At 41.0% G+C, this 27,918-nt stretch overlaps 2 protein-coding genes across 4 annotated transcripts in view; one reads left to right on the forward strand and one right to left on the reverse strand.

The window, feature by feature from the left end:
* Positions 1-1,453, reverse strand: part of HTR1F (5-hydroxytryptamine receptor 1F) — a 115,455-nt gene extending 114,002 nt beyond the window's left edge. Inside the window, exon 1 of one of the 3 annotated variants that reach the window (XM_054841476.1) lies at positions 859-1,153. The gene's annotated coding sequence lies outside the window, so the exon portion shown is untranslated. Of the gene's footprint in view, positions 1-858; positions 1,154-1,318 lie in introns of those variants that run through there. The other 2 variants (XM_054841485.1, XM_054841494.1) reach the window with 2 other exon arrangements.
* Positions 1,454-2,766: 1,313 nt separating this feature from the next.
* POU1F1 (POU class 1 homeobox 1) overlaps positions 2,767-27,918 on the forward strand; it is a 187,768-nt gene continuing 162,616 nt past the window's right edge. Inside the window, exon 1 of the mRNA XM_054813405.1 lies at positions 2,767-2,914. Within this exon, the coding sequence (XP_054669380.1) occupies positions 2,860-2,914 (55 nt within the window). The 5' untranslated portion in view covers positions 2,767-2,859. The remainder of the gene's footprint in view (positions 2,915-27,918) is intronic.

Consider the following 27,918-nt stretch of genomic DNA (forward strand, 5'->3'; position numbering starts at 1 on the left):
TTTTCCTCAGGTAATTGTCTGCTGGGTTAATACTCCAAGAAGAAGAATAGCTAATAGTAGAGAGAATATGTATCTATGAAATTAGAATGTCTAACAAAACAAAGAAATATAATCTCCTAAAGTTGGTTTTCATAACGTGCAGAAAGCCTGGGGTTGCCCAGTCTCATAAAGCACCCAACTAATACAGTGACTGTATAAAATTAATAACCTCTCAAACAAAAGCTTACTGGATTAAGAGGCTATACACATTGTGCAAACTGTAAAAACCATAGCATGTTTCATCACTGAAATGGAAACTAAATAATTACAGGGCTGAGAAATGCCACTTGATTTGATTTGGGTGACCTTGTCTTGGCAAGATCCACAAGTTGAATTAGGATGAAAACAGAAGACAGTTCACTTGTTAACATCATAAACTAAAGAGATTCAAAGCCTGCTTGGATTTCCAGATGTGAATGCCAGCATACAAAATCAATCGGCACACAGGATTGCATGTGTGTAGCATACACGCGTCTATGCCATATTAGATCGCATTGGCAAAAATTAAACTAAGGAAAAGCAAACTCAAAGGGATGCTGCCACATGAAATCACATCTACATTCAGGTTAATAAAACAAGTAAACATATTTGCAAGGCTGGTATGAACTAGGAAGGTTTTCATTCCTCAGTCCAACTTTAGGATAAAGCAGAAAGAGAGTCCTGCTCTGTTCGAAACCCCAACATTTCAAGTTCTCTGACAGCACAAGAGAAGCTAATTAACGAAAACCGAAGGATGATGAAATGAAGCCAGATACGCCATAAATATCTACATATATAAGCACACAGCAAGCAAGATAATAAAAAGTTAGCTAGATTTACCGTTTTAATTATCCAAGTGGGTGGTTTGTTTGGGTTTGGCTTTTTTTGGAAACGTCGGGAGCTGTTTTCACGAGGACTCGTCTGCACGCATCCGCACCGCGGCAGGCGCCGGCCCCGGAGCGCGGAGAGCAAAGCGCTTCCCTCCGCAGCCACCGCTCCCCCCCGCCAAAAATGAAAAGAAGAAAACGCGACGAGGGGAGGGGAGGCACCAGCCGCCCGGGCAAACTCCACCGCCTGCGCTCCGGCGCCGCCCCGGCAGCTCCTCTGCCCGGAGGGCTGCGGGCTCCGCGCCTCTCCGCCGCCTCGCAACTTGCGCGCGTCGCGGGAGCCGCCGGAGCGGAGCGGGGCGGGGCGGCCGCCGCCGGGGGAGGGCGCCGGGATGCGGCGCGGCGCTGCTCGGCGCGGCGATGCTCCACCCGCGCTGCCCGCGGCTCCCGGACAGCCGTGGGGATGCGCCTACCTGCCGGGTGGTGTCCCGTCCCCCTCCTCGCTCCGGTGCAACGTGCCGTGGGGAGGGACGTCCCCCCGCCTGACCGCGCAGGGAGCAGCAGGGGTCCCTTGCGGCGGCTGCCCTGTGCTTGTGCCACCTTCCCCGCTGACCCGAGCCGGACGCGGGCTGGGAGGAGCCGCACGAGTCCTCGGGGGGGCCCTGGTGTACCCTAAATCGGGTGGAAAGGCTTCCGCTGAGTCGTCGTCTTTTCAGGCTCTGCCTCGTAGGGGGAGGTAGGGAAGGCAGGTGTGTGTCAAGCGCCCGACTTCTGTGGGATTTTGGATCCTCAGAAGTGCGTGCTCACGGATGAGACTGTTAGCCTCCTCCAAAATACTATGCCCAGGCTCTGAGGAAGAGGTGCCAGGCTGCATGTGATGTAGTGCAGAGGTGGACAAGTATGTGCTCAGTTCTTCTGCAAAGGCAAAAGAGCAGCTGGCAGAGTCACATATTTGGTCCAGGAGGTTTTGAAGTTGAGTGATACCTTAGGGATGTGCTTAGACGTACTTGGGAGGTAACTGACCTGCTGTCCCTGGGCTGAGCTCCAGGCTCTTCAGCACCTACTAACAGTTGCGCAGCTATTCAGTGCCTTCTCTCTCTTCTAGGCACTCAGCACTGGGCCTCTGAAAGACGTCCCAGTAATTGCTTCTAGCCCATCGTCTGAGGAGGCTGAGTACCACACAGACGACCTATTAGCAAGCAGTGCTTTGAGCTTCTCTTTATGTGCTGTGTGCAATTCACTTCCCTGATGCATATTTTACTTTGGTACTAAGTAATCCCGGGTACCAGTTAATACTCTTTCCTTTAGCTCATGATGTTTGTTGTTTGCTTGGACCTCTGTTTATACAAGTCTTTAAAGTAAACCAAAACATGCTTCAGTGAAACCAGCCTCTACATATGGTTGCAAACTTTTATTCCTCAAAACCTTAGAAAAGCTGAAAGTGCTAGCAGTTGATTTATACCTTTGGTTATTCAACAAGGCAAAGGAAAATCTTTATAGATAGCAGCTCTAACTACCTCCATCACACAGAGGCAGTCTCCCTGGACCGTTTGGTATCTGCCAGCTTCTGAGGTGGCTGCTTAGGACGTGTCTTCTGCAGGCTTTTTAAGTTCCAGTTTTATATGAGCCGAGCACAGGTTTTTCTTTTGCAGGTTTTGGTACTAGTGAATACAGTCTTCTCCTCCCTCAGCTACCAGTCACATGTATCTCCTGCTATTGTTTGAATTAATGAATGAAGTTTTAATTATACCACAAGTGACCTTAGAAATAGCAGAGGTTAAGCAAAACAGTGCTGCTCCAGCCGCTGCTCCTGGTGAGTAAGAGTTGACTGTTTATGATTAACCTGTGTTCACTCTGTGGTCTGCATCTGGCTTCAGATTGATGCCGTTGCACTCAGTCTGATGGGAATGTGGAAGTGCCTCCCTAGAACTGACAATTTAGTGTATGATTTTTCTGCAGTGCCTATAAAGCTTATAAAAAAATTCTGCTAGGGAAAACTGCTTGAGTGACATTGATGGTGGCAGAAATCCCCAAAACAGTGTGCAAGGGCATTGGATGTCACAGTGTAAGTAGTCTCTCCAGCTTCTTCTTCAAATATCTCCTTAGGATGTCTTGCTTCCTGTGGTGTTTGCTTTGGGTTTGTTCATTGCTACTCTTTGTTCTTTGTGTGTTCTTACGGTTTCAAACTGTGGCTCAATCTCAGATTGTACTTCATGAGCAAAGCTGCCCCCTACTCAGTGTAGTGGCAGCTTTATCAGCTGGCATGCCTTGTAGCAATAGCTTTGAAGGTAGCAAGAAGGGGCTTTTCTGTTTTGATTATAACAGGTAGCAATTTAAAGCTTATTTTTCAGAGTAAATTCTTTGTTGTGTTCTTTTACATAGGAACAGTCATACTGGCTCAGGCAGAAAGTCCTTCCAAGTCCATTATCTTCTCTCAGATGAGAGCTGGCAGTGGGTACTTAGGAAAAGAGTGTAAGACCTGTGCAAATACAGAGAGATCCTTGTCCCGGTACACCCTTTCATCTTGCTGAAGCTTAGGCAATACAAGTTTGAAATGCTAGCTATGCCTTTGTATGTAATCACCTTGAGGGATTTTTTTTTGTAAGAGTGTCTACAGACAATTTTTAAACAAATTTATACTTTTGGTATCCACTCTATCCCTCCAGCAAGCTGTTCTACAGAACACCTAGCCATTGGGCTTATGAACAAGTATTTCTTGATTGTTTTAAACTTCTATTTAGAAAAAAGCCTATGTCAAAGCGACATTGGGAAAGTTTTACTTAGCTTAAGTGATATTTGCATTAGTTTAGATAAAGTTATTTAATCCCCTGCATATGAAAAAAAAAAAAAAAATCACCAAACAGGTAATAGCTGTATACAGGGTCACTACATTTGCTGGAGGAAGAAGGCCCACACTGCTTATGTACTTAGATCTCAAGTTTTTTGAGATAGATTGTTTTTTCACCCTGAGTTTCCACAGCACCTGCTACATTAAAGTCTTGATCCTGGACTCAGGCTCCAAGGCACAATGACAACACAAATAATAATAACGGACTGTTTGAATGATAAATAAAAAGCAAATAAAAAATTGGTGTGGTGGCTGGGGTGTGGATGCAGAACGCTACTGAGTTTTGTGTGTGCATTTTAGTCCCTTTCTGAGAGACTTGATGCAGAGAGAAGCATTGTCTTAGATGAACAGTAACAAAATTGGGTTCCTTGGATTCAAGATTGCATTCCCTATCTTTTGTTTCCAAACAATGCTCATCACCAGCAATGATGCTAGTCCCAACTTCTGCCTTGAGCTGACAGAGTTCGTTGCCTGTATCTCAGAAATTTGTTCAGAGACAATTCTCCAGGTATGTCTGTGGCCAGGAGAATCCCAAGAGGGATTTCTGCCCATTTTAGTATTAACTCTCCACAAACTAAATCGGAAAAATCTGGATCTGAAGACGTCAGCAAGGCTACGGAAGATTGGCATGAGCCACGGTCACCCTCCACTTGAACAGCCAGCCTTTTTCAGCTCTTTGCATTTACACCTGGGGGGATGGGGGCATTCAAAGCCTCAGGAAGCATTGCGACTTGTGGAGTTACTTATTCCCTGTGTGTGCCAGCTAATGGCCTCCCCAGCATCTCAGCTCTCCCTCCCCAGGGCTGGTGTGGTAGATGATAATGAGCTGGTGTGTAAAGCTGGTGTGGGAGAAGAGCGGGGAAGGGAATCCTCAGTTTACGATAGTGTTTGAAATTCCAGTATCCAGCCATGACGTCCAGGTTGCTTTCCTCTTTGTCTGCAGACTCTGCCTCGCATCAGTATCGAGTGAAAGGATTTGAGCTGGTTTGTAAGCCACTGTCCTTTGTAAGCTCTCCTCCCTTCTGGATGCTACAGATTTGGTACATTGGAAAGTCTGGGGGCTTTTTAATCACATTTCAACCCCCCTTGGGCAATAAATCAGATGGATGATTTGTGTTTCCTGTGTGGCATTCCTTTGTTTGCAGGGTCCGTTTCTTTCTGGCATGTTTCTTTCCAGGGACTTTAAGAAGCTTTAGCTGTTCCCTGCTGCTTCATCCTTTCCCATTCACTAACATGAATCTGGTGGCTGGGGTTTGCTGACAGCCGCCTTTCCTCTCTGCCTGGATTGTATCCACAGGCCTGGAGGTCAATCGGGTGGGCATGCTGGGGTTCTTTTTCTTCATATACTTCCTCCTTACCAGGCATGGATTTGAGAAAAGAAAGGCTTTTGTTCTGGAAAAGCATAAGAGCATGCTGGTGAAGAGTGTGGTAAAGCTCATGCTTTTGTGCTGCAGGTGCATTAGGAAGTTAATGGGTAGCCACTATTCCCTTCTCCCTCCTCAGCTCCGGGGTATGCCTGCGCAGACTTACAGAGCCACATCTTTCCAGTAAACAAAGCAGGATCAGAGCAAGGACCTGAGCATGAACATATATTTGCCCATGCTCTTTAGTCTGTACCACACTCCTGGGTGTGATGGTAGCCTGTGCTAGCTAGCACTCTGAGATGATGCCCAGGCATAGTTCAGAGGAGAGCACAGGCCAAGGGCTGTTTCTTATCGGCGCTGTAGTTATGGCAAACTGGGGTGGATTTAAAATTAGCTGTATATCGACACAGTCAGTGGCAGCTTTAATGTATTTTAGCTGTGAGGATCTCAGCAGTATATTTTTTTAGTAGGGAGTAGTGTGTGTGCATATAATACATTGGGATCATGAGAAGAGTATTGTGCTAGGTAAGAACAATATGTGTTCTTCATTACCAAGATAATGAAGACAAGAGTGTTTAGTTACATAGCAGAAAACACCACCACAAAATTAGCCATTCACTTGTGAAGGACTTTTGTAGCTTTCTCCTACATGCACCTTGTCATGTTCTGCCTGAGTTGCCACATTCCCATCCTCTGTGACCTTGGGGATAGCCAGTAAAATCCCCAGTGAGGGAGGGCTAAGGTGCTGGCACCCAAACGTATAGGAGCTCTGTGAACTGTTTTGCACTGCTGACCACCCCCCACCCCCCCAGGAAAACCCCACTGTGGAAACTAGTTACGTGTGGTAGCAAGCTGCTACATGTTGTAGCGTGGTATTTGCTGCTGCTGTTGGTACCTGATACCTCCCTGTTACCTTGCCTCCATTGTGTTATCCTGCCGCAGCACGTCCGTCTTCAGACAGAGGGACAAAGAAAGTTTTTAATGAGGTTTTTATAGCTGTGATGGGGATGGGCCCCACCATGCCCTCAGCCAGAGCCGCCCCTGGACACAACGCGTTTGCTTTCTGCGGGGTGGAGAAGTGGCCCTGACCCTGCTTACCCAGACATAACCAAAGACACCAAGGACAAGACAAAACAGCTTAAACCGATGTAAGAAATTAATGTGGCAGATAGTGCTGCCAGAAGAGATTTCCTCCCACTGGGTTTATGAAAGGTAAGTGTAAAAGTTGCGGTTTAGTCTCTAGGGCCACACTGTCTTGGAGAAGAAGCTCGTCCTTGGCAGAGACATTTATCAAGGCAACATCTCAGCATTGCAGCGGCCTTTTTGATTTTTACTGCTCTGTCCTTAGAAGAGCTCTAGCTGACCATCTTTCCCCTTTTGAAATCCCTCTACTCTTCCTGTCTCCTTTCTGAGCATATCTATCTATTGTACATGTCCTGACTGGCTGGTATGGTGTGAAGGGAGGCTGAATCGGCGTGACGCAGAGATTTGGAGCAGTCTCAGCTTAAGGACAAAACCCCCCCAGAGCAGCGTGAGGGTGCTTAATGGGTGGCTTCGTGGTCAGCAGAGGTGAGAAGGAGCTTGCTGAACCTGCGGTGCAGCTGGCAGCGTTTGGTGTCAGAGCCATCTTCAGGAGCTGTTGCTGAGTCCCAGCACGACCTAGGGACTGATGCCTTGCAGTTCTTGCCTTTTCTATTTCGGTATAAATATCTACACATTTGGGATAAAATATGATATGCAGATGCCAGGCTAACTTCAGTTAGATGACAGGGGTTATGATGTTATTATTTACATTACGGTGTCTAGAGAGTAGGGAGTGTAGCCTCATTGACTCTGCCTCGCACAGCCGTCACCGTAACGTGCCGTGCTGTGCCCTTAATGAGGGTCAGTGGAGCAGGTCGGCAGGGGCAGTGACAGACCATCTGTGGTTTGCGATACCAGGTGCTGAGCATCTCTCAGAATCAGACTATTTGTTTGCGTCCTTTAATTAAAACACTCTCAGTTCTCTTAAAGTCCGACTATTAAGTGAGAATGAAGATTGCTGCTTAGGAAAACAGCCGATCATTTTTACTTAGTGAAATGTGTGTATCTCATTGCTGTGTATCTAGACAGGAAAAAAGTGAAAATGTTTATCCTCTGTGAATAATACTTACACTCCACATATTCAAACCTGCTCTCATCACAGTGGCCATTGGATTAAGCTCAAGCATGCCCCGCAGCAGAATTAGCGTGGTATATGGGGCAAGTCATGGTGTGTTTCTCGTCTCCAAAGAAAAATAGACAGGCCGAGACTCCCTCTTGGAAAAAAGGAAATGCCACAACTTCTATGGAGAGAGGGCAGGAAAGGAGATGCACAGCACTGGCTAACTGAAGAACAAGAAAGAGATTGGGACTTTAAAAAGCATGAATGTTCTCTCATGATGGACAGGAATGGAAGAATACAGTGCAAAGTCAGTCAGAACAAAACCATGAAATTTACTGTTACCAGAAAAAAAAAAAAATCATTACAGTCTTTCCAGAATGTGAAAACTGAATATGACACACAGCTGAGAGGGAGGATGAGGATGTTTATATCCTGTTTTATAACTAGATTATGTCAGGAAGAAGTCTAAAATCTCTTTCTTAGATTTAGTAACTTCCATTCCAGTTGTCTACTGGGGTTTTAGTAGCTTTCTTCAAACCAACATATATCAAGGTGTATGTTCGTGTAGTAAAAAAACCCCCAAAACTACAGAAGCTGGCAAAATCGCTATGCTTTCCTCCTTCCTTCAAAAGTGAGGATGTCCTCCATATTTCATATTTTTGTAAAGTTCAGAGACTGTGCAATACAATTATTCATCCAAGGTGTTAACTGCTTAAGATCTTAGGTGGATATGTCAGCCCTTAGTAAATTCTTAATCATAACGAAGAAGGTCGGAATCTGAGAGAACCTTTAGAGGAGATCCACAAGAGAAATCTTGATAATTTTCACTGCTAAATTACTGGGTAATTACATTTAACAGATTACTTCTTTAGGCAGATTGTTGTCTCTGGGAACGCATGTTTTTATTTTCTGGAAATTGTATTTTCCACTTGGCTGGGTGCTGCTGTTCTGTCAGCTGCTGTGATCACGCTTGCACACATGCACACACACACACAGAGGCTGGTATCGGAGCAGTATGCAACTGGAAATGGATGAGTTTGATTAGCAAAAGGAAGAAATGCTAATTACAGGGCAAAATGGTGTACAGTTTGCTTATAGCTACAGGTAATAGTCTCCTTACTCAGCACATCATTAAAATATATCTGCTACCTCAAGCTAAAGGCTTGCTGTAGCATGTAAAACAGTAATATAAACAACAACTTCAGACCTCAGCTCAGTAATGAAAAAAACCCAAGTATATCTTTTTCCCCAAAGAGAAATGCTTTGCATAAATACTGATCGTGAGAACTATTGATGTCAGTAGTGCTTGCAGAGATGTGTCAATGCTGATAAAAAAATCAGTGGCATGGGGATGACTTCTGAAAATGACAAAAAAACCCCAGCCTGGTGTCTACTTAAATACAAACCAAAGTGCCAGTAACAGAATTCAGCTCTGAAGACGGAAAGCCAGCATTAAATTGAGAGAAAATATATTTCATTCCACTTCAACACAATCTGAAGCAATTTTGGTTGAAGAAAAGGGAATGGACTAGTCCCTGCCGTGTTCCACTTTATTGTGCTTTTTCCTAATTTCTGCAGTCATTGCCTTTTCTCTAATTTGTTGATATTCTGTTTGTTTATTGTGGGGTATTTTCCCTGCAATGTCGTGTCATTTCTGTATTTCTTTGTCTCTGTCCCTTTTGTACATCATCTTTTTGTTTGTTTGTTTCTATTTGCTTCTATTTTTCCTGTATTTTTTTGTTAGAATGATTTCTATTACGGTTGCATTTGGAAGCCTTGACCAAAGATGGATTGTCCACTGTATGAGGACTGCAGACGCTATCGGTAGGCAACAAGCTCTTCTTTCCACCTAATTAGATAAAACAGCAAAAAGGCATAAAAGAGAACAAAATCACTGGCAGGTGAAGTAACTTCTTGGCTTTCTTACCTCTTGAAGCTCACTCACATTTACCTAAACAATTTTGCTACTTTTTTTTTATAGAGGGAAGGTTCCAAGCAATGAAATAACAATACAGTTAAAATATATAATGTACCATATCAGCTGAGGACAAGAAAGCTGTGGACAATAGAGGAAAGGAAATTTCCACCTACTTAAAATGAAGAAGAACTTCCCTTCCATATTATCAGTACTAAGAAACTGTGCCTTTGCTTCCTCAAATCCACATGCAGACATTTCAAAATCCTTTGGAATGAGCACATGTAGCAATGTTAACTGCAAGAGTTAAACTATGTCCCATAACACGTTCTGATGTCACAACAGTCTTTCCCTCTGGATATCTTAAGAAAATTTTGTTCAGTCAGACTCCTTCCTAGAAAACCCAGAGCTTCACTCCCTGCTAATAGGCTACCAGAATTATTTTGATAACACGCAGCTTTGGTCTTTGCCCCACGATGTTGTCTCTGTAACGGGCTGATTTTGTTCTGATTCAGATTTGTTGAAGATTTCCTGAAGTCTATGGGGCTCAGTCATTTTCACTGAGAAGAGTCGTCTTTGTCATCTTGGAGATATTTTCAAAACTAATAAGGACTTCTTGAAGTGAATAACTGCCTCCTCCCTGATGTAAAAAAAAAAAAAAAAGAGCAGGTCTAACAATCTAAGTCTTAGGAGTAGCTAGGTCTGTTTTCTGCAGGAAAGAGAAAGCCATGACATCAGTCATCAGGAAGGCCAGAGGAGGTATCTACATAATCTTATTCAAAATGAACTTAGGATTCATGCTGGAGAAGGAGCAGAAAAAGAGAGCCAGTGCTCTCAAGTTCATCATCCCTGGCTTTAAGTCTTTTTCTACAGGTTTCATGGACATTTGTGCTGATTTTGACTGAATGACACCAACATGACTTTTTCCATAGCTAGATCAATATTTGCCACTGCTTGCTTCCACCAAGTGCAAAGATGGCAGGACTTCTTGAAAAAAATCCTCCTCCCCTTCCCGTATCCTTCTTAATCCAGAAAGATATTGATAAATTTCCAACCCACCCTGGCACTAAATAGCTGCTACTGGTTCTTTTAAAGAAATCTTTGTGGGTGGTTCTGACTGACTACAAAGCAAATAGACCATAGAATATAGATAACATTTAATTTAAGTTAAAATTATTAGGGTTTGCTCAGACATCTCCGAGTCTTTTTGTTTTCTGCTACTTTGATTCATATTTAGAAAATTCCATTGGAAAATGAAAAGCCCAGGGACATATTTATTGCAAAGGTTTTGAATCTTCCATTATTAAACAACTTGACTGATCGCATTGTTCTTAAACAGACTGAGCTCAGGTGAGGATATGGAAGAATAGATGAGACAAATAGTCTAATGGCTTCTAAATAAATGCATCTTTCAATGACAGCATTTGCTTTTAAGGATCCCACACTCTGAAATAGCTTCTTGCATCATTAATGAATAGTGTTTAGCTGGCTGATTGTTCACCTTCTTTTGTGCAAGAGCTTTGTGGATTTGCTTTGAATACAGACTACGGAATGAATGTATTTGAGATCTTAAAAGTCCCTGTTTTCTAAAAAGCAGCTTTGTCATCAAGTTACTTCTCTGAAAATGTGTAACATTATCTTTTTTTTTCCCCCAGTTTCTTGGCTTGTAAAAATGTAAATCATATTTTAGGACCCCCACCAATCTATCTGTATGCTTTCCTCTGTGAGTGAATAAGCATACTCTTTCAAAGCTCAGATTAATTTGAAACTGTAAAAAGTTCTGCTAAAAGAGTATAGGAGAAGTTTCTTTTGTGATATTTTCTAAATAAATCACTAGATTTATTTTTCAAGAGATGAGATTACTCCTTTATTTTTCAAGAGATATTTGTAACTTTGTAAGTGATGGTAAGATTGTCATGGGAAAGTACTAGTGGTTAGTGCGTTTTCTAAAAAAAAAAAAAGTAATAAAAAAATAAAGAAATAAAAGAAACATAGATTTATATTGACCAGCTGCATATTACATGAGATCCTCAAGATCTGAGGCTGGTAAAGTTCATGGTCATTCACTTCAGTCAGCCTTCCAGTTATTTACAATGGAGGGGAACTTTCTAGTGACAGTTGCTTTTTTCCAAAGACAAGAGGATTGGGGAAGTTACTGGCAATTCTGCTTTTACCCTGAAAAGCTTTAGCCACACATCCAAGCATTTCCCAAGCTATGCATCCAAGCATTGCCCAATAGATAAGCACCTCCCTTAAGTTTTCCGCCTTTCATCACTCACCCCTATGCCTTCCCTCTTTTTTGAGAGATGATGGGCTCCCTCTATCATCATGGAACTTTGAATGTTTTTCTTTCATGCATTTCCCAGAAACATCCACTTTTCTACATATTTTTTCTCTCCCTTCATTTGTGTTTTTCTGACTTCTATCTTGCAAACCCTTGCATGCATTCAAAAGCTTTAGACCTTCACGTGCTCCCTTGCAGAGAAAGACGCCTTCTGAGGCGTCTTCTTCCCTGTAATTCCTGTGCTGTGCATGTGTTTTGCTTTCTCAGGTGCCATTCCACTCCCTCACCTCTAATAAAATCTTTGATCTTAAGATTTAGTAGGGACAATCTTTCAGAATAATTTTCATACACCTAAGGGTGGCTCTTGCTTCCTACTCCTGTTTTGTCTTAGAATAGACTAGAATATTTAGGAGGAATAGTAAAATATGATTAGGACATCTGTCACATGCATAATCTTAAGATTTATTTGATATAGGAGCGACCAATGGCTCATTAGTTTGTTCCTGGCGTTGTCTATGTGAAGTTCAGCTACTGCTTTGTTTGAACTTTAACCGTTGTTTGCTTGCTGTTACTTTTATGAAACTATCTTTGCAAAGAATGAAGAAAGTCTTAGGTGAAAACTGAGATTCCTCCTAAATGTATTTTGTTGTCCTCAAAAAGACTTGCAGATTGGTTTCCTGAACTTTTACATGCATATAAGAACATGGAAAATTCATTCACCAATCTGTTGGAAGGTTTTTATGAGGGAAATCTTTTGCAGTTAATAATAAAATATGCTCAAACCTATAAATACATTATTTTGAGTTTATAAATGTAACAAGTGATCTGCTTTGTGGACTAAGAGGAACTTGAGGCCAGGGAGCCATCTGGTTTGTTCGCTATCAGATCCAGCTGGGAAATAGCAGGTGATTTCTATAAAGGGACAGAAACAAAGTGGGTGGGTTTTGCTGTTTGAAGGAGGTGGGGGCTGAAATGCCTGCAGTGGCCAGGTGTGTGGCTGGGCTCTCTGCTTCAGCAATACAGCATGTCCTGAAAAAAAAAACCTTAGCGGCAATTCTAGTCCTTCTGGGCAAGGTGTTGGTTTGCTTTGGAGCTCTGCCACTGAAGGTGTAGCTGTTGAAAGAGAAGAAGGGAGTTTTAGAGTTGGCACCTGAAGTGGCAATGTTCAGGCTCTAGGCAAAAGTTTTGGCCTGTTGGATGCCGGGGAAAAGGCAAGTACAGCTGAGTTCAGTGTGTCTCTCCTCTCATCTGTTGCACCTAAGTCAAGGTAAGATGGTTGATGGCTGATACATTTGCGTTGTGCAGAAGAAGGTAGCACCTGGCTCCTGCCTCTGCAGGGGCTGTCTTGCAGGGTATGGGCTCCAGCCTCGCCCAGGGCTGCTGCAGGGGCATCTCATGTGAACCGTAAGTGCCCCTGGGGTCTTGGCTTTGTTTGTGATCTCCACCTCACTGTTGTGTGAGTCTCAGGGCTGTTTTATGAAGCAATGTAAAGATGGTTTTGGTGCACGTTGTGAATGCTGTACCTAATGGTAAGGAAATGTCTGATGTGGAGTACCTACTTTTGTTGCTAAGATCCTGTTGTTAGTGGGTGGTGTGGTCTTTAATGGAAATGTCTGTGCCTATGACCTAAAGGGGATGAGTTCAGTTCTGCAAAGTTTAAGCTTCATCAGAGCATGCTTTTGAGAATGTAAAATTATATTTTACCATTAAACTTAAACTGTTGGAATTAAGGTAGTCAAATGTTTCGATGCTCTGAAAATGCTTACCTCTAACTCTTAGCATATGAAATTTTCTTCCCCTTTGTAAAAAGTATTTACATTAGCCTAAATCAAATCCCATGGGGGGAGGTGGAAATATGAATAGGCTGGATTTATCAAGTTTTTTTTAAAATGAAATAGCAAAATACTTTATCTAGGACTTTGCTGAGGTGAGAGAGAGGTTGGGCAAGAGTACCTGGTTCCTTTTCTGTATAATCACTTGTACTTAATGAAAGTTTTGGAATACTGCTGAAAATGCAAAACTCGCAGTGCTAGTCTATTTTCACACTTATTTTTCTAAGAAAGGCTGTCCTTTTATGATAACTCTTTCCAATATAAGGTTGGAAAAACAAAAGATTTATCAGAATGGCACCTGAGGTATTATTGAGAGATTGTGCCTGAGACTTCTGAATTCTAAAATGTCTTTTTAGCGTCCATCTGATTCTTCCTGAGCTCCCAGTATTTAAAGTTGACTTTCCTTTACACTTTCTTGGAGTACTTGAGTATACTGATCTTTAGGATATGCTGTTTATATTATATTGATGATGATCCAACATATATTCAAGTAAAGAACAACAATTATTTTTCATAGAACCATAGAATGGTTTGAGTTGGAAGGGACCTCAAAGACCATCTAGTTCCAACCTCCCTGCCATGGGCAGGGACACCCTCCACTAGACCAGGTTGCCCAAAGCCCCATCCAACCTGGCCTTGAACACTTCCAGGGATGGGGCATCCGCAACCTCTCTGGGCAACTTGTTCCAGTGCCTCACCACCCTCACAGTAAAGAATTTCTTTCTAACATCTAATCTAAATCGACCCTCCTTCAGCTGAAACCCATTACCCCTTGGCCTATCACTACACTCCCTGATAAACAGTCGCTCTCCAGCTTTCCTGCAGGCCCCTTCAGGTACTGGAAGGCCGCAATTAGATCTCCCCGGAGCCTTCTCTTCTCCAGGCTGAACAACCCTAACTCTCTCAGCCTGTCCTCATAGGAGAGGGGCTCCAGCCCTCTGATCAGCTTCGTGGCCCTCCTCTGGACTCCCTCCAACAGCTCCATGTCTCTCCTGTACTGGGGCCCCCAGAGCTGGAGGCAGCTCTCCAGGTGGGGTCTCACAAGAGCGGAGTAGAGGGGCAGGATCACCTCCCTCGACCTGCTGGTCACACCTCTTTTGATGCAGCCCAGGATACAGTTGGCTTTCTGGGCTGCAAGCGCACACTGCCGGCTCATGTTGAGCTTCTCATCAATCAGTACCCCCAAGTCCTTCTCCTCAGGGCTGCTTTCAATCCATTCCTCGCCCAGCCTATAGCTGTGCTTGGGATTGCGCCGACCCACGTGCAGGACCTTGTACTTGGCCTTGTTGAACTTCATGCAGTTTGCACAGGCCCACCTCTCCAGCCTGTCAAGGTCCCTCTGGATGGCCTCTCTTCCTTCCGGCATGTCAGCCGCACCACACAGCTCTTTATTTTTTTATTTTTGCTGAATATTAAGCTGAGATTCTGGAAGTTCTGCAGAAAAGACCACAAGAAATGTTGTGCAATAATTATTTGATGTAAAACTCACTGAGTAGACAACTGTTGGATGACTGCTTTCTATCCAAAGTTGATACTTGTGGACTCTGGGCAATGAAAGTTGTTATTTGTTAAGGATATATGTAGGGATATGCAAAATATCTTCAGGATTTGTTCTTTTGACTTTGCAAGTTTATATAGCAAATACTGAATACCTATTTTGTAATTACAGATTCTCAGACTCTAATAATTTTATCCAAAAAAATCCTTGCAGTGTGGATGAAAATATCATGCCTCAAACTACAATTAGAAATAAAAATTAGTTGGGGTAAAAGCCTGTGATTGTTTTAAGCAAAGGTCATAAGAGAATGTCCAGAGATGACCATAATATGCTTATTTACAAACATTACCAACATGCTATTGTTTACTAAACACCTTTTCTTGAAAGGTGAGAAGTGAAGAGTGGTGAAAGCACAGTGTGCTCTGTTTTGACTAGATTTAAGTGACTCAGCTGGTTAATGCCTTTACAACAATAACATAATTGCCTGATAATTGTTTGTAATTTTTTTCTTGACTCATTCAGGATGAAAACTGTGCTTTCCAGGAATGAAACATGCTAGAATGGTGGCTGAAATGCTAATGTTCAAGAGTAGTTTAATTTCAAAAGGGCTATAGGTAAATGGAATGCTGCATGCAATTAATGTACTTATAATTCAGTATCTATCTTTGATGCACTAGAGAATGTTTTTTTCCCCAGAAAAAGTTTTCTCTGAAGTCTGGAAATAGAAAAGTGACTTTTTCAGTACAATGGAAGCCTGAACATACTAACTGTACCTCTATAAAACTTTGGCAGTGACTTGTTTTTATAACCCAATAAAATAGAATGCATTTTTTCCAATTTGTTCTGCTTGCATTGTTTGAAATTACTCCAACTTTTTCCCCCTCAAAAGAGTTAAAAACAATTCTTTGTAAATGCTTTTCACTGAACAAATGGTTAGATATATGTTACAACACTTGCTTTAAACACTTGTCCAAGAATATGCACTGCTAATAGCCCTTTTCTAACAAAAGCTTAATCAATAAACATTAACTGGGGAATAGGAAAGTGCAAGTTATTCGTTTTATTGTGTATCGCTAAATAACACTTTCAAGTTTGATGAACAGCCTACCTTCTAAATTTCAAATTCTGTGTAGCCCGATTTATTATTTTTTTTTCTTCCTCAAAATAGCTCGTGTCAACAATGCTTCTTTTTGTGTTACAAGTAAGAGTCAACACCCTTTTGCTCTAAATCCAGCACTATTATTCCTCCAAGTTCAGGCCAAGACAGGAGTTAGGAGTCACACAGGGAGCGTTTTGGGGTTGATGTGTTGTCAGAAACCGAAGTGAAAAGTGCTGAGACAGTTTCATAGCTGCAGTGTGCGGTGTTTCTCCGGAGGAACCTCTCCAGGAGGCTGCAGTGCCTGACAGGTCCTCTCTGCACAAAATCATCACCTGTGTTCAAGACCTCAGCACGACCTAGCGAATTCTTGAAGTGTTTTTATACCAGTCTCTGAAATATTTATCATTTCTGTCAGCAGCCACCTTGCTTTTTTTTTCTCTCTGCAAAATGTGCTCCAGTCGGGACCCCGATCCTGCACAGTTAGCAGGCTCTTACTAGGCTTGGTGCCTGGTGAGACAAGTGACTGCCTACCCCATCGAAAAGCAGCCCAGCTCTTCAGAGTGGCTGTTCGCATCTTCTAGGAGGATTGCTGTAAGAGCCAAAGACTACTCTCTGAATATTAGTGCTTACATGAAGATTAACTACCCTAATTTCTCTTGTCCTATGGAAAAGTTGGAAATTGATTTTGAGGGAGGTGCTCTGCAACCCCCAAGAAGCTGTTCAGGTGGAGGAATTTATGATGTGATGTGACCTGGAAAAAATGTGAAATGATCACCTGAGCTTGCCTGATTTGGAGAGGAAAGGATTTTTGCTTCAGAAAGCCTTATAGATCTGGAGTTGCTCACAGTTTGGGTAGCGATGGCAGTTTTGGTTCATAGAGTTGATATTTATGCTAATATTCTCCTGGCGTTCTTGTCCAGAGTGATAACCAGTCATTAAATACAGCTCATCTTTTTTTTTTTCCCCTCCAGGGTATGTATAATTTTACTTCCAGTTCAGTAACCTTGTTGCATCTGGTTTCTTAGACAGCTTTAAGGAAAGGTAAATAAAGCACTAGGCATAGCGCAACTTTGGGACAACAGTTATGATAATTTTGAAGCACTATGGTAGTCTTTTGATGCTGCAAATTCTTTTTTACTTACAGCAGAAACACAATTTTGAAATATGGTTGCTATCTTTTTAACTATTTTAATTGCTAGATAGTTAATGCTGTGTAAGCCAAAGCTAATAACTGGCTTGAAAAAAAATACGTTCTTGGAAGTGTAACCAAATTGAAGCAACTGACACAAATCGTGGGACTTATCTCCACAGGCTGGAGGCATCTCTTCCTTTTAGACAACTCTTGTCCCCTGTGTTGCCTACTACTGTTAGCTTTCACCTCACTGACCAGTGTGAGACTGTACACGCCTTAAAATGGTCCAAGTTTTCTTTAAGAAATGTGCAACTATGCCTTGGCCATAACTTGACAGTAAAGTAGCAATAACTGTAAGATACAAGATTTGTTTTCCTTTTCAATATCTGAGATAATATTTTGGGAATTCTTGACTTTTGATATTTGAACTTGAAAGAGTTTTCAATAAACAGCAAAACCCTTTAAACCATGTCGACAACTGCTACATGTAATATTTCAATTTTCTAATACAGTAGTCTAAATGAAAATTATTGGTTATTTTTCTTCTTCCAGTAAGAAAAAGACATTAATGAACAAGGAATGTTCTCCTAGTTTTGCAGACAGCATATATAATGCAGTCATACACCAGAGAAATAGAGCAAATCATCATCCCAGATCACAAATACCCTGTCCATGAGAATGAGGCAAACAAATCATCTTTAGAAGATGACAAGTGCAAGAGAAATTTTCTTCAGGGGGAAAAATACCCCACAAAAACTGGGCAAAATTCCTGCTTAACTCCTGAGTAACCAGCAGCTTGAGATATCTGGTAATAATTCTGCCCTCTAAATACTTTGCTCAGTGAGGGGGCAAGTTGTACCAGGAAACAGTTTTTCTGGAGACTGCAGTGCCAAGACCTGTCCAGGAGTCTGGATAGGAACAGGGAAAAGGGATTATCAACATGATGCTGCATTTTTCTGCTTAGTTAAATACTCAGACCGTGAGGAATTCTTCACCTGTGTTTTCCTTCTCTTTTTTTTTTTTTTCCCCCCCATTGGATTGGGAAGTTTGGCTTAGATGGCAATATTCCGTGCGTGTTGTATGAAGGAGAGGGAAGCCTCTGAAGCTCATGGCTCAGTTGGATGGCACTAGGTACAAAGCCAGGGTTTGGTGCGGTAATGCAGGAGCAGTTAAACCAGTCCTTCTTAAGAGGTAGGATTACTTTTATTTTAGTGATTGCGTGGTTTTATTTTAGTGGTTTAAGAGCTCGCAGATAAAGCAAAAGGCAGTTAGCAGGTAATGTACTATTTTCCTTTGGATGATAATTGTGCTGTGTTTCCTAGGACAGAAGCCCCAGTGAATCCCAAGCTGTAGTCTTGCACGTTGTCTGCTGCCTTAGCACTGTCCCGAGGAGAGGGATTAAAGGATGCTTCTGATCACGTGGGGCAAGGGTGATGCCTTGGGGAAGAGCATTAGCAAGAAAGACTCCTTTGCTTTATTTGTTCCCCTGGCAAAAAAAGGTGTTATTCTTGGCTGTCTTGTAACTTTCAATGGAGAGGTATTTTATTCTTTTTTTCTGTGTGCTTGCATGTGAGACCTCATAGTATTTGAGCAATAAAATGCTGGTTTAATCTCTCCTCCTTCACTATGTGTGTGGTTCTTCTAGAACTGTGCAGAATCCTGCAACATCAAGGTTGGTATCAGCAGAAACAGCACATTGCTAAAATGCAGTCAGCCTGTATTGTGACCAAAATCCTCACTTACAAATGTACGCCATCCCTTTAACTTGTGAACTATCCTGCTTGCTGAATAAGCACTTCTGCTTTGTCCCCAGTGTCTCTGTGAATTACAGTTGGCTGCAATTTGATAGTCACCTGGGGAAAAGGAATACATATTGGGATGTTTTTTCTTTCATGTAATAATCACAAAATATGGCTTACAGTACACTACATGTCTGACTGCTTCGGAAGGAGGGAAAATTTCCTTCTTCAGTGAGACAGATGACATTTAGTATACAGATGTTTGTGATAAAGCAGAGAAATACTGTGCTCCAGGGGAATTTGACTTTTTTTTCCTATTTTAGAATATGTATATTTCTAGCAAAAACAACTCTACCTACTCTATGGGAAGGGAAACAATGGCAAGAATTTAACTGCTTCCTTCTCTTGACTTTTCAATTGAAGTTTCCTGAGTAAAAAGAGACAAAACAGTAGGGGAAATGGGTAAAATAGATGCTTGTAGAATGGAGAATTGGAGCCTTAAAAGGAAAGAATTTGGACTATAAACTTCAGTAACAGCAGTGTTGCTGTGCAAGTACCACAGAGGTTGGTGTCAAAGCAGATTTTTCTGCCATGGATTGGAACAGTTTGTAGATTTTTTTGCTACTTGTATATCCAAATTGAATTAGTTACAATGCATTTTAGCTTACAGCTGATATCTGCAGCATCCATTTACAACAAATGGTTGTCACTCCTGTTCTTCACCAAGCATTATTCATCTTTCAGTGAAATAGTCTCTCTGTACTCGGTTTCACACACCATAGGTGAGAATATAACAGAGGTATGTCAGCATCATGCAATTTCAATCTGCCTGTTTTATTATTAAAAAGATACCTTATTTGGGTTAGCAATGGAAGGAAAACAACAATTGAAAATGTATGAAAGAGTGAGGAGATGGGGAAGCTCATAGTAGTTAAGACAGATTTATCACTTTAATGATATTTTATGGTATGCTCCTGAATATGCATCAACAGGTTGTAAATAATCCAAAGGGAGGATTTGCACAAGCTCTGAAATGCTCTCAGCGTCCCAGCCCAATTTCAAGCTGTGACAAATAAGCATAAATACTGCAGGCAGCATTTTGCTCATCTCTCTAGCATTCAATCACTTGTAAAACAGACTTAAAAGGAACAATGCTGTGAAACCTGACTTAACTGACCACTGGGGAGAGTGACAAAAAGCATTATCTAGAATGCTTTATGGAGAATACTTTTTGTTACAAAAGTCATTTCTTGAATAATCCTTACTCTATGGAAAATACCAGTTAAGGAAACGATGGCCCAGTTTTCTGCCCATTGCAAAAACTCAGTAAGGAGCAGTGATATCCCAGTGACCCCTTTCTTTTACTGAGGTCTGCTGGCTATGTGAGGATGTGTCAAAACATGAGTGACAGTGAACTTGCAATGGAAATCTCTCTTAGAAAGGTGCCAGTTCAGACAGGACTTAGGAGAAAAAGACCTCTTGTGTCCTGGATAAAATTTCTAGTCATAATTGGGAAGGGAGAACCACCTGCAATAGGAAATAGTTGGTCCCTGTTGTGGTGAGGCTTTGTTAGGGATTGGTTAAGCTCGTTTCATGTCTTCCTAATATGTATTGGCAAACTCTGCACAAGCACTGAGTGCAGGAACAGTGGCGCAGTTGAGGTCTTCATCCTCTTTCCTTCAGCTCAGACCTGCATCTACTCCTGTTCAGAATGTCAGGTACAAATACTCTAACTGCATCAAATGATATGGGGATTTGACCCTGCTTTCTTTGTAACCTGTGGAAAATCCCTGGCTACTGGTCACTCTGGACAAGCATGTGTTTTAATGGACTTTTGTAGAGGGATTGGTCTTAGTACGGGATTTCCTGAAGTGGCACTTCTACATCCCTTTGAAAGACCCAAATTCAGCTGAGGTCTCTACTGGTAGAAGAGGGGGAGGGTTCTCTGGTGGTCAGTGCTGTGACTTAGGATGTCGTGGCAGCTGGAACCTCGCAAATATTATTTTCAGATACGTGATCCAAATGAAAAGTATTTATTAAATAAGTTCACTGAGACTTTTAGATATATAATGTAAATATACTGGTGCACATACAACGCCTGAATACCTTATATTATGGTATTGAAAGCTGCAGCTCCAGAATGACACAGTAGATTGATGGAGAGCATCCTTCTTGCTGATGACTAAATTGAGCAGTTTGATCAGCTTTGTGCTGTTAAGCTTCAAAGCTTCAGTTACTATTTTGGGGTAATTAATTACTAGCCAGTCACTGAAAACCTGAAGCACGATGTTTCGGGAGACACCAGGTTTTTCCTGTGCTCTGTAGCAGAGGGAGCCCTGTCCATTATGTCGGGCTGTGCGAGTGCTTATGCCTGTTTGCAAGGGAGTGAGGTGATGAAGGAACGACAGCCACCTTCCCCGTGCTCTGTAAGGAAACTAGGAATGGGGAGAGAGGGATCAGTGCAATGGCCAAGGTAACCAATACGTAAGGAGAGAGAGCGCTCTGTAACTGGAGTTTTAAAAGAGCCCATAATGCATGCCAGCAGGCAGAACACTTTTTAGTAATTTTTGAATGTTCTTGACAACCATGAAAAACATAATCTCCCAAACCTTTTTCACCATCAAATGGCTGAACTTGCCATGTCACTTTTGTTGCTGAACCTCATCACTAGACATTGTAGTAACCAGCTAATTCTTCTGTGTGCTCCTTGTTTGCATGTTCCTGACTACATCTGGTGTACCACCCTGGTTCCAAAGCGTCTGTGGTACCTTGAATGGACCAGAGAAGGCTTTCTCTCTTTGTTTCTCATAGAGTGGGCTCTGCACGCAGGAACGTAGTTTCTGTGAGTTTCCTAAATTCCTTGCAATGTGTGTGCATGTGCATGCATACCCTTGCATAAGCACACACTCAGCTAAAGATTTAATAAGAAGCTGTTGGTTTAGCTATGAAAAACCTGATCTGTCCAATGTCTTGGATGTCTCGACGTGAAATCTATCATGCGGGGATATATCTGCTTCTAAACCAGGAATTAAATCACACTGCCTTCATAAAATCACAGTACAGAGAAGTTTGAGAAAGTGCAATCCATTTTTCAAATCAAGGCACAGTCACTAGGCTACATTGACAGTGGCTGAAAGCAGCAGCAGCTGCTGCTTCTTCATGTATCAGTTGTGAGATGGGCTGGCATCATTAATTCTGTAACCAAATAAATACAGATGTTTGCAAGAGCTTTTGGCATTTCCTCCTTAGAATACCCAAAGATCACACAACTTCTTGAGGGTTAACTCTAGCAATGTTTCTCTTGAAGGACAAAGTTTCATTGTTTGCAGGCAGTGCCTGTGCTGGAGAATAATCCTGGTATGAAATTGTTCATTCTTGTTGTGTTATGAAACCCTGATGTTTGTGCTGGGTGATTCAAGAAGCACTGGTGTGTCTCACCATTGCACACAACCCTTTGCAACCATTGTGTTGCTTTTCCTTTGGGTGCAAGCAGGTTTTCAGGAGGACAGATAGAGATAGATGCTTTTATAAGCTTGCCAAAACTCCACATTTTCAGTGAAATATGAATTTGTAAACTTATGGAAATATAGGTAGGAGGAAGATGTGCTTGAAGGTGTTGATTAAAAATTAAAAAAAAAAAAATTAAAAATTAAAACAAGCTTCTGGAAGCCAAAGCTCTTCAAGGTCAACAAACAACTCTTTTTCTCTTTTTTTCTTTCTTTTTACACTGAAGAATTGTTTCTTCCTGACCTGAGATCTTGAGCTCTCAGCTTCCTCAAAGTTTAGATTGTGACTGAAGCTGTTGAACAGTATGGTTCATATTAATAATATTTATTTCTTGTGCTGATAGAAAATCAGGCTATTTGCTCAGTCTTTCTCACAAAGTGACAATTTTACAAGCTTTAGTTAATGTGAGCTTACCTCAGTATTTTGAGACTGTCATTTACAGCAAGAGGCTGCTGTGAAATCACAGGGTGGCCCCAGATTTGTTATGTTTGTTGTAATTCCAATTAAGTTAAAGGATTTATAGTTAGCTGAGAAAGTATGTTGCTTTATATCACCCTTTTATACCCCACCAAGCTTTCCTGTAAAAAATCAGACAGATGTTTTCATAAGTATGGGTGATTAGGCTTGCTGAAAATTTTGCTGTTCATCAATTACTATGCATGATACAGTAGTTTTAATGGATTTTAGGCTGAATTACAATAGCAGAAGTATTTTTGGTGGAAATTAAAAAAGATGCCAATGGAACACTAACGCTGTTGCATGGATATAACACATGCTGAAATATCATTTACGTGAATAAATGAAGCCAGACTTTTAAAACTCTGTGGTTCTTTTCTTGATACTGTAAGATTCTAAGCATTGGGAATTTAATGCCTCAGCTGTTTTGGAGATAATTTACTGAAACTGTTTAGACTTTCAATTGCAACATAAATATAGTCATTTTTAGTTGTCTTCTGTCTTCCTATTTGATAGGACCTATTTTGAATGTTTCTTAAAGCTTTTGTCTCTCCATTGGCCCCATGTGTGCGTGGGAAATGACGACAAGTGTTCACTAGTGAGAACCTAGTAATTACGATTTGATGTTGGTAGAGCTGGTTTTCTGATGGTTGGTGACTGCAGGCTAATTTGCATGAATAAAAATGTTGTTTTCAGGTTCTTTCTAAAATTCAATTTGAGAACATAGATTAAGCATTTCAGTAAGTGTTGATCCTAACCAAAGTTTGGATGAATGGTTTCTGTGTGTTTGCATATCTAGAGTAGGTTTTACATATTTTATCATGAGTTTCCTGTGGTACTGGCATTTCGTGAAAGTCATAACTGTCTTGTCTCCAACTTCTTCCGTGTAAGGAATTTTCTTGCTTTTTAAAATCTTTCTGGAATAGTGAACAGAAACTTCTAGCCTTGAGCACAAGGTAACTCTAATCCAAAGATATGAAGTGTTGAATATTCTTGTTTTCTTATACCAGCTCTTTTCTCCTCCTTGTCCCTCATGTTCCCTTATTCATTTAGGTTTCCCTTTTGATTCGTTCTTCCCTCTTGCCCTCAGTGCTCAGGCAAGAACCCACAGCCCTTTATTAAAAGACCGGTGAGAGAGGGAGAGAGAGAATTGCAGTTACAATAATGAAAAGACCGTGCAATTCATTATGAATGATAGTATAATTACCAGGAAATGTGATTTATTACAGAGAATTGGCTAGTTACCAAGCCTGTTGGCATAAGTCGCTGCTTCTTCATGAGAAGGACCAAAAGGTAAAATTGTGGCACTGTAGCAGTGGTTATCAATTTTGACTTGGCATTTGCAACAAAATGGTTTGGTTTCTACCTAAGCCAGCTCTGGCACTAACACGAACAAAGTTATTTAAGTGATGATGAAGGACTGTTAGCAATGCTATAAAACAAGAGAAAGTTATGTCAGACTTTTCATCATGACAAATGTAAACCTTCATACAGGGTTTTAAAAGCACTGCATTCGCACCTTTTTCAATTTTTCATGTTTGGCACAGAACGCGCTGAGCAATGCTGCAATAGCATTGGTACAAAACACTTCTGCCTCACTAAGAAACATAAGACTTTTTTACTCTAGTTTATTACTACAACACTCCAGTTATAAATTATCTGAATTCTGCAGTTTAGGGGAATTTGACCCCTTTTATATGGAGAGGAAGAATTTTTCTTTCAATGAGATATCTTAGCCTATGCTCTTTGAGTAATCTCCAAATGTTTTAAGTCTCACCTTGGTATGTGGGCTTACAGCTCTTAGATGGTCAAAAGTCTTTAAAACTTAAAGCTCAGCTTGTAAGTAATTGGCAAGGCCATTATTACCTTGCTGCTTCCCATCTGTTGATTGAGCTCTAAGAGTCCCTTTCTCCTTTGTGAGCTTTCACAACATTCACTGACTCTGACATGTTTAATTTGCTTTGTGAATTATGCATGACAAGAAACATCTTGCTCACTGCATAGGGAACAGCCTGTGCTGTGAACTGTGGTGCTTGTCTGCTGCACGTGGTGTTAATCTCAGCTGCAGATACTCCTAGAAATCTGTGTGGGATTAAAAAAAAAAAAAAAAAAGAAAAATGACTGGGTGGTAAATATACCTGAATAATGAAATGGGACGGAAGAAGTTTCCACAAGGCAAAGCAAGACAAGATGTTGTTTTGTTTTGGTATATTCAGTGGTTAGATTTTACATCTGAAAACCTCATGCCAATACCTCTGCTGTCTTGGAGACACCAATAAATTATGAGCAGAGCTCCCCAGTGACTCTGGATGCAGTGAAGAAGCTTGTCGAGGATTGTCATGATGCATGTAGGGCTCAAACATCACAGATCATCAATGTGGCTTAAAATCTCTTTTGTGGGCTTTTCCAAAACAATGCCAGGTATGCTTTTTCTGTCTCTAGACTTGGTGAGAGCCCTAGTGTTCCTGCCCCCACCTGTTTTGGGGCTTTTGAAATGCGTGTGGGAAATCCTAATGTGAATGGCTAGATAATAAAATGGGGTTATGTCAAGTTAAAAGCAGGCTGACGTTTAAACCAGATGGTTTCTCCCTTATCTGCTATGGTGACACACTGCTGCTACAAATCAGAACTTAAGGGGATTTGGATGGAAACCATTTATCTCTTCAAATTGTGTTTATTGTATGCTAGTTCACTTCAGCACCACTGTCAGGTTATGCATGTTTACCCCCCTCTCATTGCAAATAATGGTAAACAAAACTTTTTCATACTTGAGCGTGGGTCTAAAGGCTCGCTAATATGAATCCACTGATATTCTTTTCCACATAACTACATATCCTTTTCTTGTAAAAAGATGTACGAATGTCTGTTCAACATTTTCAGTGTAATATGATAAATGTTGATAAAAAAGCCTTTCCAAGGGGATTAAAAGACTCAGAGTTGGTTTAGTATATTAATTTCATATTTATATTAATAATGGTAAGGAGTAATAACATTCCAAGGGTAGAAAGAATAGCTCTTTTTACTTCTTGAAATGTTATTTATGAAGGTTGAATAACATGAATTGTAAGGTTGAAGATCAATTTATACCTCTATGGTATACTCCTTCATTTATAATTAGGTTACTAGAAGACCTGAAGGGAATTATGGGTTAACATGGAGGGAGAATGGAGTTGATGAGCAAGGTAAACGTAGATGACATGTTCTGAGATGGAGAACCAGAATCTTCTCTCCATTTGAAGTCGACGGTTTAAAGTCTTTTCTCTTAAACAAGGTCAGCTGTATCATTAAAATGAAGTAGGTGCATTTGCAATGTTTGGATACTAGTTGCAAAAATAATGTGGACTTGGTGGTCTCCCCCCCCCCCCCCGCCCCAAATGTTTTCAGGGTTACATTTGTCTTTTTGAGGAGGAATGATGTTTTAAAATTTGTTTCGGGAGACAATTCAATTGGCATTTCTACATCTCAAGCTTTTAAGAAAATTAATACTGATGAATGACAAGTATTACACCTGCTACTCTGTGCATTGTCAGAAGGCTCGGGAAGATGATATGCAAGCTTTGGACTTAGTGACTGTCAAAATTTGAGCTAGTTAGTAATAAAAGAATAAGCAAAATGTTTGCTTCAGTGAATTTTACTTCAAGCCAACAGGATTGCCTCGTTTGAAGGACCTTGGAGAGGTTTGGTGATTTTCCAAGAGAAGTTACTACGTGTCTGGAACAGGAAATGCTTTGCTTACTGTCAGTTTATTGTGCCACTTTGGAACTTTAACTTTTTTCTAACTTGTAAAAGTTTCCTACCACAGTGTTCACTAGTTGGTTTGTATGCAAATGAATTTAGTTCCATCTCAGTGAAGAAAGTGAAAAAATTTCTTTCTCTCCAATCAACCATTTGGAAATTTTTCTGGTTATTGCTTTTCAAAATAATAACAAATATGGTACATCTAATTAAACTGCCTTTTTTAACATTGCATTCTGTATGCAATATTTTGCTTGAAACTGTCATGTTTTTCTACATTTATCAACAGCACATGCCTCAATCTGTACTTTTCAGCCGCAAGTTGTCAAATTCATTAGCTTGATTACATTGCATGTCATCAGACTAATAATGCACATCGTTGTCTATATCCAGATTCCAGTGAAGTGAGTGGGAGTTCAGCTATCAATTTCAGTGGAAATAGTTTCATATTTTACATCAGGAAAAATATTTTACTCGTAGAACTTTACACTAATGATTAGAAAAATCTGAAGGTTTAAATGATGGGTAAAGAATCTAAAAGTTCAGATACTCATCTCAACATCTACAATCTGGAACACTGTCTGAAAATGTCCTTTCTAGAATTTGTAGAAGTCCTGATGTGGGAGCAATAAAAAGCATTTCCACTTACACATTTTTGGCAGTTTTCTAGATTCACTTGTAAAATGAAAGAGCAGCATAGTTGTGAAGTTGTAAAAGAAGAAAAAATAATAGATAAAAGCAACTGATGTTTGAACTGCCAAAATAAAAATTCAATTTCTGTTCATTGAGCCTAGTTTTTATATTAAATCTTGCCTGAATGATGATTTTTTTTTAGTCAAGAGATGTTAATACTTCAGTCTGTACACTTGAGTTTATTGATCCAGACTATGATCAATACTCAAGAATAAATACTGGAATGCATAAATAATGGTAAAAGCTTTATTTTGCACAGTTCATCTATCTTTGAAATATAAAACGTACTTGTCTTGCAAGGTACTTTGATATTTTTCATATGTATGTTAAATATACAGGGTGCAGCTACGGTGCAGAGCTGAATTGCTCTTTCAGTATGACATTGTCCTGTGCCAAGCCTGTTACCTGGTCTGTGATACAGTGTGTGTCTGTAACGGGGGGGATTATACATGGAGGAGTGGAAAAATATGACTGTTAACAGCCTAGTGAAAAAGATGACTGGAGCCTGGTGAAGTCTCGCTAGTACCAGTCTCCTCCACTGAAGAAAGTGTGAGGCTGTGGGGTTGCTGAGGATGTGCTGGTTTCCTGACAAGGGTGAGAACTACTGTCTCCAGACCCTGGGTGTGAATGGATGCTCTCCTAAATGACATGAGTAGCAACCCTGGGTAGAGTATGCGTTGTCCAGTGTCATACCGAAACCCATATTTTTGCAAAGAAAATTATGTCAGAAAAGAGCAGATTCTGCTTTAGTCCTTGTCATTAGTGTGTGAGTGGACAGACTTCTCCTTGATGGGGGAAGAGGTTTGCTATCCTAATCCCATCTCTTCC

Source organism: Grus americana, chromosome 1 (assembly GCF_028858705.1).
Source record: "Grus americana isolate bGruAme1 chromosome 1, bGruAme1.mat, whole genome shotgun sequence".
Lineage (NCBI taxonomy): Eukaryota > Metazoa > Chordata > Aves > Gruiformes > Gruidae > Grus > Grus americana.